Source organism: Pteronotus mesoamericanus, unplaced genomic scaffold (genome assembly GCF_021234165.1).
Source record: "Pteronotus mesoamericanus isolate MK-2021 breed Mesoamerican mustached bat unplaced genomic scaffold, CSHL_Meso_final contig_164, whole genome shotgun sequence".
Classification (NCBI taxonomy): Eukaryota; Metazoa; Chordata; class Mammalia; order Chiroptera; family Mormoopidae; genus Pteronotus; species Pteronotus mesoamericanus.
Genome location: NW_026555065.1, coordinates 3,495,672 through 3,514,233, shown reverse-complemented (window position 1 = coordinate 3,514,233; position 18,562 = coordinate 3,495,672). Strand labels below are relative to the sequence as shown.

At 37.6% G+C, this 18,562-nt stretch overlaps 1 protein-coding gene across 4 annotated transcripts in view; it reads right to left on the bottom strand.

The window, feature by feature from the left end:
* The window catches only part of DENND4A (DENN domain containing 4A), a 111,563-nt gene that overhangs the window by 70,165 nt on the left and 22,836 nt on the right, over nt 1-18,562 (bottom strand). For all 4 annotated transcript variants that reach the window (XM_054565260.1, XM_054565261.1, XM_054565262.1 and 1 more), the window contains exons 2-4: nt 14,969-15,047; nt 12,544-12,673; nt 5,779-6,111 (exon numbers count right to left, since the gene is read on the bottom strand). In XM_054565260.1, the coding sequence (XP_054421235.1) occupies nt 5,779-6,089 (311 nt within the window). In that variant the 5' untranslated portion in view covers nt 6,090-6,111; nt 12,544-12,673; nt 14,969-15,047. The remainder of the gene's footprint in view (nt 1-5,778; nt 6,112-12,543; nt 12,674-14,968; nt 15,048-18,562) is intronic.

Here is an 18,562-nt window from a genome sequence, read left to right as displayed (position 1 = left end):
TAGAATTGAGAGCCCAGAAGTTAAGCCCATAAGTCTACGGGCAATTAATTTTTTAAATTGGGGAAGAACATTCTCTTTAGCAGATGGTGCTGGGAAAAACAGGACATCGATATTCAAAAGCATAAGACTTGCAGCCAAGATGGAGGTGTAGGTAAACATGGCTTGACTCCAAATACAACCACATCAAAATTACAAGTAAACTATAGAACAACCATTATTTAGAACCATCAGAAATCAAGTTGAATGGAAGTTCGACAAGTATAGAACTAAAAAACCCACATCCATCCAGACTGGTAGGAGATACAGAGAAGTGGAGGCATGGAATGGGCTGGCCCACCACATCCATGTGTGGGGGATAAAAATTTGAGAGTGGTATTTCAGGAACAAGAGGTCCCAGTCCCACACCAGGCACCCCTGCCCAGGGTTCCAGTGCCAGGAAGATAAGCCCCTGTAACTTCTGGCTGTAAAAACCAGTGGGACTTGAGTCAGTGAAAGGGACTACCAGGTTCCCAAGAAGTGCCTCTTAAAGGGCTTGCACACGGACTTACTGACTCACTCTGTCTGAACTCCAACCCTGGAGTGGTGGCTTAGAAGGCACCAGCGGCATACGGGAAGGAACTGAGGTGTCTGGCATCAGGACAGTAGCTGGGGGACAGCTTCCTCCCAGGCAGGAAGGTGAGCAGAGGACATTGCTCCTTTTCTGAGCCCGAATCCCACAGAGCCACAGAGCCAGCAGTTGGGGGCCCATATGTGAAATTCCATCAACCTGGCTCACATGGTTTGCTCTGACCTAGAGAATCCCTGGAATCCCTGAGGCTCGGCCCCACCCAACCTACAGACCACCCAAGCTGTTAACTGTGGCTTTTCTACATGAATGGTGAGCCTCGGTTCAGGATTCACATCTTACTAAAGCCTCTCAAATAAGCAACAGGCTGCCTAAATGAGTTGCCAGCCCCTGTACAGCTTGCTAAGCGGCCCCAGGCCTGACACTAGTAACAGCTAGCTTTGGACCACAGTTAGGTTCACCTGGGAACCTCCAAGCCAAGCACAAACAGTAGTCATCTACAGATTGCTTTGTAGCTCAGGCAGGGTGGCCCTGGGTGGAACAGGAGACACTGGCCTGCACCATCTGGGAAACTCCAGAATCTGTGTACCCAGTAGACAGCTTCTGACCACATCGGAGCACCACCAACCTACCCCTGCACAGCTGATTCTCCACAGAGGGTGGAGGTTGGTTGTCAGTGGTCACAACCAATCCTTGCAGCTGACTGGCCTAGGTAATCCCCTCCCAATGACCTTCCAACAGCCATCAAGGCCCAACTACAAGAGGAGAGTATATTCAGCCCACATGGAGGGTGTACCTCGAGTACCCAGCCTGGGTGATAGAGGAGGCTGTGTCATTGGACCCCATAGTTCACTTACTACATTAGGCCACACTACCAAGACAGTACACAGAAACAAACACAGGCAGGCTGCCAATACGAGGAGACAAAGAAAAATGGCCCAAATGAAAGAACAGATCGAAACTCCAGAAAAAGAGCTAAACAAGGAGAAAAGCAATTTATCAGGTGCAGAGTTCAAAATACAGGTTATAAGGATGATCAAGAAACTTAGTGAGAACCTTAACAGCATAAAGTAGACTGAGGCAAAAATGAAGGATATACTAATGGAAATAAAGAACACTTTATAGGGAATAAACAGTAGAATGGATGAAGCCAAGAATCAAAACAATGATATGGAACATAAGGAAACAAAAAACAACTAACAAGAACAAGAAGAAAAAAGAATAAAAAACAAAAACCAAAAAACGAAGATAATGTAAGAAGCCTCTGGGACTACTTCAAGTGTACCAACATTCACATCATAGGGATGCCAGAAGGAGAAGAGAAAGAGCAAGAAATTGGAACTCCATTTGAAAAAATAATGAAAAAAAACTTCCCTAATTTGGTGAAGGAAATAGGCTTACAAGTCCAGGAAGCACAGAGTGCCAAACAAGAGGGATGCAAGGAGGCGCCTCCAAGACACATTACAATTAAAATGCCAAAAGTTAAAGAGAAAATCTTAAAAGCAGCAAGAGAAAAGAAGTTAGTTACCTCCAGGGGAGTTATAATCAGGCTATCAGCTGAGTTTTCAAAAGAAACTTTGCAGGTTAGAAATACTCAAATTTCTTGTCATAGATTGGCAAGAAGTATTCAAAGTCATGAAGAGCGGGAACCTACAGCCAAGAATGCTCTACCCAGCAAAGCTATCATTTAGAATCGAAGGGCAGGTAGAGCTTCCCAGGCAAGAAAAATAAAGGAGTTCATCATCTCTAAACCATTATTACATGAAATGCTAAAAGGACTTAAGAAAAAAAGATCAATATTATGAACAATAAAATGACAATAAACACATACCTATTAACAACTGAATCTGAAAAACAAACTAAGCAAACAAGAGGAAGAGAGAATCACGGATAAGGAGAGCATTTTGATGGTTGCCAGATAGGAAGGTGGTGTGGGGGAACGGGTGAAGAGGTGAGGGGATTAAAAGTGCAAATAGGTAGTTACAGAATAGCCATGAGGATGTAAACTATAGTACAGGAAATGAAGTAGACAAAGAAATTATACACATGACCCATGGACATGAACAGAAGGGCAGAGATTTCCTGAGGGAGTGGGGATGCTAGGTTGCGGGGGCAAAGGGGGAAAATTGGGACAACTCTAATAGCATAATCAATAAAATATAATTTAAAAGGAAAGAAAAAGATAGGAGCTGTTCCTCTACCATATACAAAAATTAAATAAAAATGGATCAAAGACCTAAATGTAAAGGTTGTAATTTCACTCTTAGATGAAAAGTTCAGTGTGAATCTTCATAACCTTAGGTTAGTAAAAGCCTTCTTAGATATGACACCAAAACATAAGCAACAACACCAACAACAAAATATCAGACCTCATCAAAATTTAAAACTTTTCAGCTTCAAACAATATTATAAAAAAGTGAAAAGACAACCCACAGAATGGGAGAAATTATCCGTAAGTCACATATTTGGAAAGGAACTTGATACTAGAATATACAAAGAACTCTCAAATCTGAACAATAAAAAGACAACCTAATTAAAAACAGGAAAAAGAATCTAAATAGGCATTTCTCCAAAGATATACAGATGGCTTATAAGCACATGAAAGATGGTCAACACCATCAGCCATCAGGTGAATGCAAATCAAGACCACAATGAGATGTCACTTCACACCCATTAGGACAGATAATTGAAATTACAAGCAGAATGTTGGCTAGGAGGTGAAGAAATTGGAAGCTTCCTACCATGGGAGTGGGATTACAAAACTGGTGGGAATGCAAAACAGTACAGCTGCTTTGGAAAACACTCTGGCAGTTCCTTAAAACATTAAACACAGTTACCATATGACTGAGCAATTTGATTTCTAAATAAATATACCAGAGAAATGAAAATGTATGTCTATACAAAAACTTGTACATGAATATTTCAAGTAGCATTATTTATAATAGCCAAAAAGTAAAAACCCATCTGATGAAAGGATAGGTTCATTGTGGTGTATCCCCAAGATGGAATATTATTCAGCCACTGAAAGGAATAAAGTACTGATGTAAAAGGGTACAGCTAGGCCCCCAGGGGGATTTGTAATGGGGTCCAGAAATTGGGGTGTCCAAGAAAAATATAGGATATTCTCATCTGCACTCCACCCCCAGGGCACGCAGCCAGGGGGGATGGGAGAGGAGAAACAGGGCCATTGAGTTACTTTGGTGTCAATAACAGGCCAGCTTCATATCAGACAAGGAGCAGGGCCTTTGAGAATTACTCTGCATGTCAATAACAGCTGGATAGCTTCATTCCTCATATGCCAAGATGGTTATTTTGCATATCAACGAGGCTAACCAGAAAAGTTTGCAGAAGTTTAACCCAGGAGGTAACTGGGCAAGCAGCTTCCCTGATTGCAGGGCTTGCTGGGGAGGATTCCCGTCTGGATTGGGACACAGGTGCAGTAGCCATGGTAGAGGCTCTTGGCCACGCGGCTTAGGAAGCAGAAAAGCAAGATGTAGCAGCCATGCAGGCAGTCCGGACACACCCCACCCCCGGCGCCCCCCCAACCCCTTCCACGAAAGCATGTGTGCATGATAGCTCGGAGATGGCTTGCTCCACACTGCAAGGGAACAATGGGAAGACCCTGCAGGAAGGAGAGAAAAAGACTCTTGCTAGGGGGCAATGAGAAGGTGCCACATGGATCTGAATTAAGAACTGATTGTGGCAACACAGCGGATGGTACAGGGGATAAGGAGAGGCCTGCCTAGCTGAGCTCTGGACTTCTGTTCTTTTTCTTCTGAAGGACAGCACCCCTGACTGACCTGGCTGGGCAAAGAGGGGAGGGCAGGAGAGAGAGAGAGAGAGTTTTAAATGGTAGGTGGGAGAGCAGGACTGTGTGTGTGTGTGTGTGTGTGTGTGTGTGTGTGTGTGTTTTAAATGGTGGGTGGGAGGGCAGGACTGTGTGTGTGTGTGTGTTTTAAATGGTGGGTGGGAGAGCAGGACTGTGTGTGTGTGTGTGTGTCTGTTTTAAATGGTGGGTGGGAGGGCAGGACTGTGTGTGTATGTGTGTGTGTGAGTGGGTGTTTTAAAAGGTGGGTGGGAGGGCAGGACTGTGTGTGTGTGTGTGTGTGTGTGTGTGTGTGTGTGTTTTAAATGGTGGATGTTTTAAAGGGACTTTGAGATTCAAGGACAGTATTTAGCCATTAATCAAAACCTGTATAACTTTTGAATAAATACTTCCTTTCCTTTTCACCAGGCTCTGCCAATGAGAGCCATGATTTCAAGGGTGGCAGGCAAACAAACCAAGAACAGAGGAACCCCAGAGAAAGGGGAGGGGGGCGGCGCTGTTCCGGTAATGGTGTCTGGGGCTCCCCTTACAACAGGTCCATTGTTCGGTAACACTGACACATACTACAACATGGATAAACCTTGAAAATATTATGCTAAGTGAAAGAAGCCAGTCACATACACACAACCCACACACACACAACTACAGACTATGATTCCATTTATAGAAAATGTTCAGATTAGGCAAATCTATAGAGGAAGCAGACTGGTGATTGCTTGGAGCTGAGGGGACCAGGGAGAACTGGATAGTGATAGTGACTAAAGTGAGTACAGGATTTCTTTTTGGCATCATGAAGATGTTCTTTAATTTATTATGGTGATGGTCGCACAACTCCAGAAATACACTAAAAACTACTTAATTGTGCACTTTAAATGGGTGAATTGTATAGTATGTGAACTGTATCTCAGTAAAGCTCTTACATTAAAAAGGAGCCCCAAGTTCAACATAGTACCCTAAGGAAAGCACTAATTTACCTCAAGATCCTTTTTTGATTCATATAGATGTAAGCATCCATTTATGATCATTATGGCAGATGCTTAAAGCCATCTTTTTCTCATACTTTAAAAATAATTTAAAGTTTTATTACCAGGATAATACACTAATTTTCTGGTACTTTTCTGTAAATGTTTTTCAAATTTTCTCCCCTACCATTAATAGAAAGAAACCCAGACAAGGTGGAAGCGCTGGGAAGCTGTGGGACAAAGGGACAGTGAAAGGGTATAATGAACACAGTGAGAGAATACAGAACTCTGGACAGATATGTGTGTGTCTATTTTTCTAAAGCTGCTGCATAGCTATAAGAAAAAAAATTTGGAACAGTTAACTTCAAACTCTACAAGGCATATTATTTGGGTTCATAACAATAATTATTTTTAAAAAGACTTACCCCAGGTCTGTAAGTGGAGGCTTGTCTCTTCCTCTCCTATAGCAAAGGTAAATCTGTGGTCCCACAAGACTTCCATTATTGAGGTCAGCTGACAATCCAGTTGGGGTAACATCAATACACATATAATCCCGTGGCACTTCCTCCCCAAGAGATTTAATAATAACTGAAACATCTGTGATAGGTTCTTTTGGTTTTGCTACTTTATGACAGGCATCATTGAAGTGAATTTCTTCTTCAAGAGGCTTTGAAACATCAGTTAATCCTGCTACAACAAAGTAGTCAGCAACACGAGGGCCCTTATCTTCAATCATCTTCCATTACAGAAGGTTACATCTGAAAGGAAAGTAAAAGACTAATATTTTCCTATAATAAACCCAATAAGTGTAAGTGGTTTATGTGCAAATAAAGACAAAAAACTATGAAAAATGCACTACCTCCTTGATAAACACACTAGTACATATATTTCACTTTCATACATAAAAAAATATACCTTTTTTAAAAAAATGAGAATATATTTAGCATTTAGATTACCTAAATAGACAGAAAATAAAACCTCCACATCCTTTTAAAGGCACAGATTGACATGCAAAAATGTAAGGGAAATTCCTAGGGCCCAAAACTAGTGAGGCAACCAAAGGCCAGAATGCAGTATATAAGCTGATACTGGGTAGGGGAAGTTCACTGACCTCCTTAGTAATCAAGGGGTTTATGTTTTAAAAGATATCACAGAAACAGGAAACAAGACCCTGGGATCACATAAGATAGGGAATTAGGAATGAGACAGCTGTATAAAGTCAAGAGCCTCAAAGGACTGTATTTCCAGTTAGAGTAGATTTTAAAAATCCATTGACTGGTAAAGGTAAATAACAATGTTTGCCCCAATCTGGGCCCTACTTTGGAGGGTAAAAAGTCTCCTCTGTGAATGTATAACAATAGGCCTGCTCATACTTGGATTCGAGGTTTGACCTTATTAAGCCATGGTCCCAGGAAGCAACAAACTGAGCTATTAACAATAATTGTGTTCCCAGGCTAGTGGTACCACTGGGGAAGAAAAGGCAAAAACAGTTCTACAGAGTACGCCCCACACTCAATCCAGGTTTTCAACAGATAAAGCCCAAATGAACATCACCTCCTATTCCAAAACTAACAAGGCATGCAAAGAAAAATATACTCTGAACGAATCTCAGCAGATTCAACAAACAGAACTTCAAATAAAAAAAGTAGGGCAGAGATTATAACAGGAATGCCTGCTTATAACAAATTCAAAGGAAAAATACACAAAACAAAATCCACTGTGTATTTGCAAACACTTTCATAGCAAAATTTCCTTCAATTGTCTAGTATCACTTAAACCTTGTTTCTTTAACTAGGAGATTACACCCCCACAATACTGTTATTACTTACATAACAGTTACAGAAAAAAAGTTTAATCTACACCAAAAATGTCCCAAAATGTGGCTCATGGAAGATTTAGTTCCAATAAACGCAAACAATTCTGTGTACAATATATTAGGTATATATACTACATGCCTCTTTTATATACTTACAATGTATAAAAATATTAAAATCTCGGCAATTTTTTGATAAAAGTACCTGATTAACTTTGCTTAACCCAGCATTGCCCAAGTCTATTTGGACAATGAACCATATTTTCCCACTTAAAAACTAGAAAAATCCTCAGAACATGCTTTAGAAAATGCTAGTTTAAACTTCTGGTCAAGATGGCAGCATAGGTAAACATGGCTCGCCTCCTTGCGCAACCACATCAAATTTACAAGTAAACTATAGAATAACCATCCCTCAGAACTGTCAGAAATTGAGGTGAATGGCAGTCTGACAACTACGGAATTAAAGAAATCATACCTATCCAGACTGGTAGTAGGAGCAGAGATGAAGAATAGGCTGGTCCCACACCAAAGTGTGGGTGAATAAAAATTTGGGAGGGATAACTTGGGAGCGAGGAGTCCCAGCCCTATACCAGGCCCCCCGGTCCAGGGTTCTAGTCCCTGGAAGATAAGTCCCCACAACTTCTGGCTGCAAAAACTAGTGGGGACTGATTTGGTAGAAGAAACTTCTGGAGTCTCAAGTAGTTCCTCTTAAAGAACCTATACCCGGACTTAATCATACTTACTCCCTCTGCGCTCCAACACCAGGGCACCAGTGGCATACAGGGAGAAACTGAAATGTCTGGGCTCCAGGCGAGACCTGGGGGACAGCTTTCTCTGAGACAGAAAGGCAGGCAGTGGCAATTATCTCTTTCCTGAACCCTCCCCCTACGGAGCCACAGAGCCACAGAGCCGGCAGGTGGGTGCATTATCTGAGACTACATCAACTTAGCTAACACAATTTGCCCTACCCTGAAGATCCCCTCAGACTCCGTCCCACCCAACTTATGGGTCCACCCCAGTGATGTCTGGTTTTGGCTCATGCTTCACAACTTCCTAAATCCAAACGAGCAACAGCCAGCCTCAGTGAGCCCCCAGCCCCTGCACCTCTTGCTAAGTGGCTCCAGGCCATCACTAGCAGCAGCCAGCCTAGATTCACAGCTTGGCTTTGCTGGGAAATTGCCAAGCCCAGCACAAGTAACAGCCACCTCAGATTGCCTTATAGCTCAAGCAGGGTGGCCCTGGGAAGAACAAAGTGGGGGCTGACCTTGGCCTGCACCATCCTGGAAACCCCCGAGCCTGCACATCCAGTGGACAGCTACTGACCACATGAGAGTACCAGCACCACGTCCCTGCACAGCTGATCTTCCATGGAGTGTGGATGTTGGTGGTCAGTGATCACAGCCAGTCCTTGCAGATGACTGGCCTGGGTAAATCCCTCCCATTGACCTGCCAACAGCCATCAAGTCTCAAGTACAAGATGGGGGTATACTCAGCCCACATGCAGGGCTCATCTTGAGTACCCATCTTGGGTGATAGGGGAGGCTGTGCCACAGCATCCTATAGTTCACCTACTACATTAGGCCACACTACCAAGACAAGAAGTCATAGCAGTTCTACCTAATACATAGAAACAAACACAGGAAGGCTGCCAAAATGAGGAAACAAAGAAAAATGGCCCAAATGAAAGGAGATCAAAACTCCAGAAAAAGAACTAAACAAATGGAGATAAGCAACTTATCATATGCAAGAGTTCAAAACACTGGTTATAAGGATACTCAAAGAACTTAGTGAGAACCTCAGCAGCATAAAAAAACATCCAGTCAGTAACAAAGGATACATTAATTGAAATAAAGAAAATTTACAGGGAATCAACAGTACAGGGGATAAAGCTGAGAATCAAATCAATGATTTGAAAAATAAGGAAACAGTCCTGGCTGGTGTGGTTCAGTGGATTGAGCACTGGACTGTAAACCAAAGGGTCGTTAGTTCGATTCCTAGTTAGGGCACATGCCTGGATTTCAGGCCAGGCCTCGTCCCCAGTAGGGGGTACGCAAGAGGCAACCCTGCACTGATGTTTCTGTCCTTCTCTTTTTCCTTCCCTTCCCCTCTCTCTAAAAAGAAATAAATTAAATCTTTTTAACAAAATGAAAAATAAGGAAGCAAAAACAACCAATCAAAACAACAACAAAAAAAGGATAAGAAGAAATGAGGACAGCATAAGCAGCCCCTGGGACTACTTCAAGAGGTCCAACATTCACATCATAGGGGTGCCAGAAGAAGAGAAAGAGGAAATCTATTTGAAAAAATAATGAAATAAAACTTCCCTAATTTGGTGAAAGAAATAGACATGTAAGTCCAGGAAGCACAGACAGTCCCAAACAAGATGGATGTAAAGAGGCCCACTCCAAGACACATCATAATTAAAATGCCAAAGGTTAAAGAGGAGAAAATCTTAAAAGCAGGAAGAGAAAAGAAGTTAGTTACTTACAGGGAAGTTCCCATCAGACTCTCAGCTGATTTCTCAAAAGAAACTTTACAAGCTAGAAGGGATTGGCAAGAAATATCTAAAGTCATGAAAGTAGAGACCTACAGCCAAGAGTGTTCTATACAGCAAAGCTATCATTTAGAATCCAAGGGTAGATGAAGAGCTTCCCAGACAAGAAAAAACTAAAGGAGTTCATCATCACCAAACCACTATTACATGAAATGCTAAAGGGACTTAAATTTAAGAAAAAGAAGATCAAAACTATAAACAATAAAATGGCAATAAATACATATCTATCAACAATTAAATCTAAAAAACAAACTAAGCAAACATGAAGACCATAGACAGAATCATGGATACAGAAAGCATTTTGATGGTTGCCAGGTGGGAAGCAGGTGTGGAGGAATGGGTAAAGAGGTGAGGGGATTAAGAAACACCAATAGGCAGTTACAAAAACAGTAAAGTATGGTATAGGAAATGGCGTAGCCAAAGAATTTATACACATGCCCATGGACATGAAGAATGATGTTGGAATTGCCTGAGGGAGCAAGGGGGGTGCTGGGTGGAGGGTGGCAAAGGGGCAAAATTGCTACAACTGTAATAGCATAATCGATAAAATATAATTTTAAAAAAAGTTTGTTTAAAATAAACAATTGTTTTTGTATAGACTGTAAAATACCTGAGGGCAAAGAAATTCTAATGAAGTACACTTGTTTATGATAAAATTATCACCATATTTATCATAATCCCAAACTCATTCAATTTTCTATATTCCCAGTGTCATGAGTTTTCAGAATTTATGCCATATTTCTTGGAGTCTGTACTCAATGCTCATATATACTCTATAAATATTATCCCATGTGTTTAGGAGGCAACTCTAAAGAGGGATCAAATGTTCCTCCTCGTTGTATTTAGAGATATATGGCTCCTATATAACAATCCCTTTACACATAAGATATCTGCACAAGACAATGGGGTTAAACTTTTCAGAAATGCCTCCTAGACTGACAGCAAAAAGAAAGTAATGGTCTGTTTTCCTGAGAAGACTCTGTTCAACTTTTAAGTCACTCTTAGCTGACTGCCTATAAGAGGTGCTCTACAAAAAAACAAGCAATCTTACCCAGTTAACCATCTTTTCATTCTCTAAAAGTAGGAGAACAAAAGCACTTTTGTAAATAACTTTTTTTCATCTCATTAAATAGTCTTTGAAATAATTTTTAATGGCTGCATAGTATTTTATTTTATGGGCATACATTATTGATCTATTTCCTTATTGTTGATAATTTATTACTTCTACTTATTTTGCTAATATTTTTAAATGCTATGATAAACAACCTTGAACATAGCTACAGCTCTTTCTTCTTCAGGATAAATTTACTGAAGTTGCATGACTAGGTCAGAATTACATAACCAGCCTCTATAGGTGTTTATGTACTTTTATGTACCCCTGAGTTTTAAATTATAAGCTTTTGATAGATACTGGTCTTAAACATTATCTTGGTAGAGCACTTTACTTTATTCATAATGAAGAGATTTAAATATTTTCCTTTTTCCTAGACTCTAACTTCATGTTATTTAAACTAAAGCACATAGTCACTATTGCATATAATAGTTTTATGTCTTTCTATGCAGAAATAGGAGAATGGAAATAGTACTATTGTGAAAACATATATACATATTTAATAAGATCTTTTGAAAGTTACTATTTTAGCCATTGAAATAGCTATTATACTAATAAGCAGAAATTTGGGAGAAATTTGGATGAAAATGTATTTTTGTTAGATTCTCCTGGTTCAAAAATTTTAATAATTAGTTCTCATTCATAATTGAATACAATAAATTACTAAAAAGGAACAAGTTATTGTTCTTCATCAAGACGTCTAAGAACAATTAATTTTAAAGTGGTGATAAAATCCTCTTACATTTATTAACAGAAAAGTAAATTATATATCACTCCAGTTCTCTTACAATGTTGTTATTTTCCATTTTTTCATTTGGGGATGAGGTTCGGTTAGGAAGGTAGGCAAAATATTTTAAGGCATGGTTAAAAAAGTATATAATGCCAAGAACATAGCTGGTGACATTCCGGGTGACCTATGCTTTTTAATTCATTCAGGAAGTTCTATAATTCTGAAAATGCACCTCTACTTTTTATTTTAAATCAACTGTCTTGAAAGTAAATTTGAGATTGACAAGCCAGGGGAAAGACACTGTTAAAAATTACCAAGGAAAGAAAATATTTAATATAGAAATGAATAATTAATATTATTTCCTAAAAACTTTATTAAATCAAGGGACTTCCATTAGCATGTGAAATTTATGATCTTTATGGAAAATACTAAATAGATATTAAGACAGAATGCCTGTGTTGGCAAGAGCAACCAGAAATTACTTGGAAAGAGAATTTGAGGAAAGCATTCCTAGTCACATACAAAACTTGGACTTTTAGTTTGGTACATAAAAGCAAAACAATTAGGAGATAAATTGCCTTTCTTTCATTCATTCTTTGTCTCATGGGGGAGGTAAAATTTCTTTCAATTCATTTTGGAAACTGGGAGCCACACAAAATAAGCATTTGATCTAACAGTTCTCTAAGTGTTCACAGTAATGTACAATCCTGAAACAGCTTTACTCAAGCTGTAGTAAAAATATGCAATACTACATTATTAACCAATTGTTTTTAATTCTTTGTTCAACATGATACAGATAATTGAAAGAATTAGCTCAAAAATGTTTGCAGGCATCTTCTTAAAACTTCAGATACCTGCTTACCTAGTATTTCACTTCAAATTACATCTATTTTCTTTGAGAACAGAAAAAGAAGGATGTGCTCTCTATTCCTTCAAGGTTCATAAGAACTAAATTAAGAAATCATTATAAGGATGCTCTTACCCATTCAGCAACTAGTGAAGACTTGTTTTTCTTGCTTTCAGTTTCTGCCCAATCAACTCAGATTCTTTTTTTATTTTTTGTATAGCTCCATTAGGTCAGAGTAGCTAAGCATTTGCTACTTAGGTTAACCCTAAGGACAAAAAAGACAAGAATGGAAATCAAAAGTAACATTGTAAAGATACATGAAAAACAAAAAAATCTGAACATAAAAATTTTACCAAATATTACTTAAATGGTAAAATGAGCAAAAAATCTTCAGATAGATCTGATAAACAGTCACAAATTCAAGACACATATATAAAAATGGTCAATAACTCAATGGGCCAATTCAACAGCTCCTCACTCTAGTTCACTTAAATAAGCTAGAAGAAATGTTCTTTTTTTTAAAAAACATAATTCCACAGGTAAGAATTCAATTTAGTTCATTTTTTCTTACATTATAAAAACTAGAGATCTCAATGTCATCTTTTTTAAATTTCATCTCTCATTTTTCTTCCAACCAAGGTACTCTATCTACTGTCCTTCAAAAGCAGTTTTGCTATTTTCCTCTTTGAAACTATGCTACAGTATTTCCTCTTTCTAGTCATATTTTTCAAAAAATTTAAATTTATGTGCCTTTTCATTTACACTTTATGAATAGCACAAAATAACAGAAAAAGAAATTCAACAATCCCTTACACAATAATAAATATGGTTTATATTTCACAATGTTTCCTAGTTTCCTTAGAGAACAGAAAATATCCTTCTTATCTTCATGCAGTTATAATGTAGAATACAAATACTTATATCTTTATACATTAGTAAGCATTTTTCTAAGTTGCTATAATATTCATAATTATACTAAATGACTACAGAATGTTCCATCAAATACAAATAATACACACTATAACCAGTACCCTATTTTTCTATTCTAGCTAGTCCCAAAGTATTCTAGATAGATGCTTAAAAAATATTTGTTAAATGAACGAACAGTTCAGTTTATAATCTTTGTCAAGCATATTATAATAAACATAATGTCTTTTTTCTTTAATTCAGAATCAATTTTCTGAACTTCAATTACTTTAAACACTATAGTTGTTGAATGTAGAATAGACATAGAGAAACTAGATGATCAGAGTCTAATAACCAAAAACCAAAACCACCAGGACCTTAGGCAAAAATTACAAACTTATACAAGAAGTAATTGATTCATTCATTCAATAAATTTTCCATAAATACTTAGTAAGATCTGACACTATTTAGGGGCCAGTGAGAATACTGATGAAAGCAATAATCTCTGTCTTCAAGGCGTTTCTTATTTAGTTCTCCTTTTCCACATCTGTTTCTATACTTTTATTCTACTTTTAGTCATCTTTTTCTCCCATTTCCCAGATTCCAAAAGTTTCCCTACCATTTTCCCTCCAGAGGCCACATGACTAAACGTGATGATCCCTATTTTATTGTCCCTTTCTCCATCTCCACTCTATGGAAATTTTGAAAAGAAATCTTATTTGTATATCATATTTCAGAGTAGGTTAACTGTTTTATTTATTGATTTTAGAGGGGGGTTTGTAGAAGGGGGAGGGAGACGGCAATGGGTGGAGGGTGGGGGGGGGGGGGAGAGAGAGAGAGAGAGAGAGAGAGAGAGAGACACTGATTTGTTATTCCACTTATTTGTGCATTCATTGGTTGATTCTTCTATGTGCCCTGACCAGGGATCAAACCAGCAACTCTGGCATATCGGGATGATGCTCTAACCAACCGAGCTGCACCCAAGGCAAGAGGGGGTTAACTTTCTTTTGAAAATGTTAAGTGAACACAAGGCAAACTTGACTTTGTAAAACGAAGTAAGTTTTATTAACCCAAACTGATGGGCTATGTGTAGCAAACTTCTTGAGCAAGAGAGGCTTACTTTTTTCCTAGTCTACTTAGGAAACACCTCCCCTCTCAATACCTATTCCTAAGCAAAACCAACAACAAAAAAATCAAAACATAACTGTGTAATTTGACAGCACCCTTATGAAAGATTATAACTCCTGATTTATTTTTTTAAAAAGTTAAGCTAAGAATAATAGACATTTAGAGTGGAAGGGGTCTTATTATTAGTTATAGTCTAAAGCTTCATTTTATAGCCAAAGCACAAAAGGTGGCCTACTTAAGGATACCTAGCCAGTTAGTAGCAGTCTGGACAGAAACTCAAGTCTCTTAACCCAGTGTTCTTTACACTTGGGGATGTTATTTCTAAAAAGTGGTCATTAATGCTGATCATGGGCCTATCTTAAGACATTTTTCAGTAAGTTCTTTTGTGTCCCTTGTTACTCATAATCATTATGTGATGAATATATGCCAAATTCTGGTTAAGAAATTGGGTAGATTAAACTTTCAATGTTTAATACAGAAAACAGCTAATAGAAATAAATCAAAATGAAAAACAAAAACTACTTACACATTACTGAAGGTTTTTCTCTGAAAAGGATGCCAGATCCCAATTTGTGAATTCTGCAAGCCTCAGAATTTGAGAAATACTGTATTGAAAACAAGAATTGAGCTCAATTAATCCCAATCAAATATATCCCCCTACAATGTCTTAAAGTTCTGTTAACAATGATAATTTTCAAACAAAATGCTTCCATATATTGTTTTCATATGCTTAAGAGACAATAAATTTCAAATACCAGCTGTTCAAGAAAACACTTTTCAGTCAAGAATAGACACACACACAGCAGATAATGGGGAGAAAAATAGGAAATAAAAGAACAATGACACAAACAATTAAATATACAGAAACAAGGAATGTGAGAAAGAAAACATTATACTTCTGGGGCATTACATATAGTATCCTACTCCTATAGGAAAAATATACACATTTAAAACAATTTAAATATAAACTCAAGTAATTTCAATATACATAATAAGTTTCCAAGAAGTCAATATCCAAAGTATTTTCCCTTTATTACAAATTACTCATATTAAAATTGAATGAGTTATATCAAATCCTTAATATGGTTGCAATCTCATCAAGGAACCCAGGTCTTCTATCCGAGATAAGTAATGTATTATGGGATTCAATAAGCTCATATTTTCTTGAAGCTGAGTAATTTAGTGAGTTGTAGTTATAAGGAATTTCAAATACCAAACAGAAGGATGATGCCACAAAGTCTTAGAGCAGCGATTTTCAACCTTTTCATCTCATGGCACACATAAACTAATTACTAAAATTCTGTGGCATACCAAAACATAAAATTTTTGCCGATCTGCCAAAAAATAGGTATAATTTTGACTCATTCACACTAGACAGCTATTGTTGCAATGGGTGTTGTCATTTTATTATGTGACAATCTAAGGAAAAAGAGGTCAGTGCCCCTAGCTAAATAGTCAGGTAGTGCATGTTTTAAAAATTCTCGTGGCAAACCAGTTGAAAATTGCTGTCTTAAGAGGGTTAAGCAATCCAACTGTATTGTACCAAAACACTGTGGGTTAGCTTTATAATGCTGAAGACACACATGCATGTAGAAGTTTCAGTAAGAGTTAAAAGCTTTTGCAGGAAAGCAAGTTGAAATGCAGTAACCAGAAGCATGTCAGGAGGAAGAAACCACAGCTTTAACCAATCAGGGCTGTCCAACCCATGGCCTGCTATGAATGTGGCCTGACACAAAATTGTAAGTTTACTTAAAACTTTTTTTTTTGCTCATCAGTTTTCCATTAGTGTTTGCGTATTTAATGTGTTGCCCAAGACACTTCTTCTTCTTCCAGTGTGGCCCAGAGATGCCAACAGGTTGGCTATCTCAGGATCTACTAATAACAAGGAAACAGCAGCAACAACAGATACCATATTTACCTAACTTGGTTGGTCCTTGATACATGTCTGTGAAAAGTAGAAGAGAAGGATGGAAAGGGCCAAAATTATTTGAGTCAATATTTGATAACGTGCCTCTCTGACCAGTGTGGCTCAGTTAGTTGGATGTCTTCCCGCAAAGCAAGAGGTCACGTTTGATTCCTGGTCAGGGCACAGGCCTGGGTTGCAGGTTCAGTCCCTGGTCCAGGAGCCTACAAGAGGTAACCTGTAGATGTTTCTCTATCACATGGATGTTTCTCTTCCTCTCTTTCTCCCTCCCTTCTCCTCTCTCTAAAAACAAATAAAAAAAATCTTAAAAAAGATTTGATAAAGTGTCTTGGGATGGAATGGAAGGTGAAAAGAATGAATGAGAAAAACAGTTCAATACAATCTCGTTACATTTTGGATCACTAAAACTAGTCAGAATGAACATATGTTTTAAAAACTAGAACACCATTCTACCTCAGATTCACTGAAAAATTTCAGTCAGTAAATATAGAGTGAGGGCTGTGTGTGTGTGTGCACATGGTCTGGCAGAAGTAACGCTGCTGAGTGTGGGTGGTAGGGTATGTGAATGTCTCGCACAAGATGGACAGCAATTTGAACATTTCACCTAAAATGTCATATCGTGTGCTTGAATGTGATATTGTCATGTTACAGAATTCCATGCTCATGATTTTGTAATAAAAGATTTTTATGTAATAAAAAAAGGGCATTATTTGTGCTAGACCCTTTATATATAGTAAATAGTGATCTGCTGAAACATTTAAATTCAACATCAGATTATCACAAGCATTTTCCAGTTGAAATATTCTATGTATATAAAAATACTTTTAAATTTTGAAAATTACAACTCTTGCTTTATTGGTAGACTATCAGGCTTATTTAGATGAAATTATGAATTATGATTATACTGTAATAAATTCCAAATACACTTTCTGCTATGTGAGTTTCTTGCTATAGTAAGAACATTTTTTGATAACTCTCAGTGTTGATACTTTTACTTTACAGTGGCATTTACATTATCAAATGTTTCATCTTTGACAGAATAAATTTTTATAACCTTAACTTTGATTCCATGAATTGTATGAAAAAAATGGCCCATTAGAATTAACGGATTTTCTATTACACAGAAAACAAGACATATAAAACTGGAATCATTTAAGTGTTTCCAAAGTTTTTCTGCTACTTAAGATGACATATCACAACTACTGCTTTACTTTCCATATATTCATAAGAAAACTTGGGAATAAAAAAAAATGGGTAAAATCTATTTAGTAGCACATCCTTTGATGTAAATGGAAAGACATGATCCACAAAGTAATATATCAATACATTTCCTAGAGCTACATATATTAAATTATCTTTCAGTACAGACTTTAAATTGCTTTCTAAATATATGTTATATGAGTTTCAGGTATACATCACAATGATTCAATATTTGTATATATTGTGAAATGATCACCACAATAAGTATATTTAACATAATTACCACAGTTACAGAATTAGAAGTTTTTTTTTCTCATTTTGAGTACTTTAAAGATCTCTTAGCATCTTTCATTTATGCAATACAGTATTATCAACTATAGTCACCATGCTGTCCATTACATCCTCATGAATTATTTATTTCATAACTGGAAGTTTGTACCTTTGACTCCCTTCGCACATTCTGCCCACCCCTCACCCCCTACTTCTCGTACCACCAATCTGTTCTCTGCATCTGTGGAGCATGTTTGTGTGTGTGTTACATTCCACATGAGTGAAATCATACAGTATTTGTCTTTGTATGACTTACTTCACTTAGCATAATGTCCTCAAGTACCATCCACGTTTTTGCAAATGGCAAGATTTCATTCTTTTTTATAGCTGAATAATATTGCATTTTGTGTTTATATACTTAAATATATAATCATGTAAAGAAAATGTGTATACATATATACACACACATACATATACACATGTTCTTTACTCAGTTGTCCATCGATAGACATGTTGTTTCCATGTATTGGCTCTTGCAAATAATGCTGCAATAATTAATTTGAGGGTGCAAATATCTTTTTGAATTAGTATTTTCATTTTCTTTGGATAAATTCCCAAAAGCAAAACTGCTAGGTCATATGACAGTCCTATTTTTAATGTTTTGAGGAACCTCCATACTGTTTCCTATAGTGGCTACACCAATTTACATTCCCACCAATAGTGCAC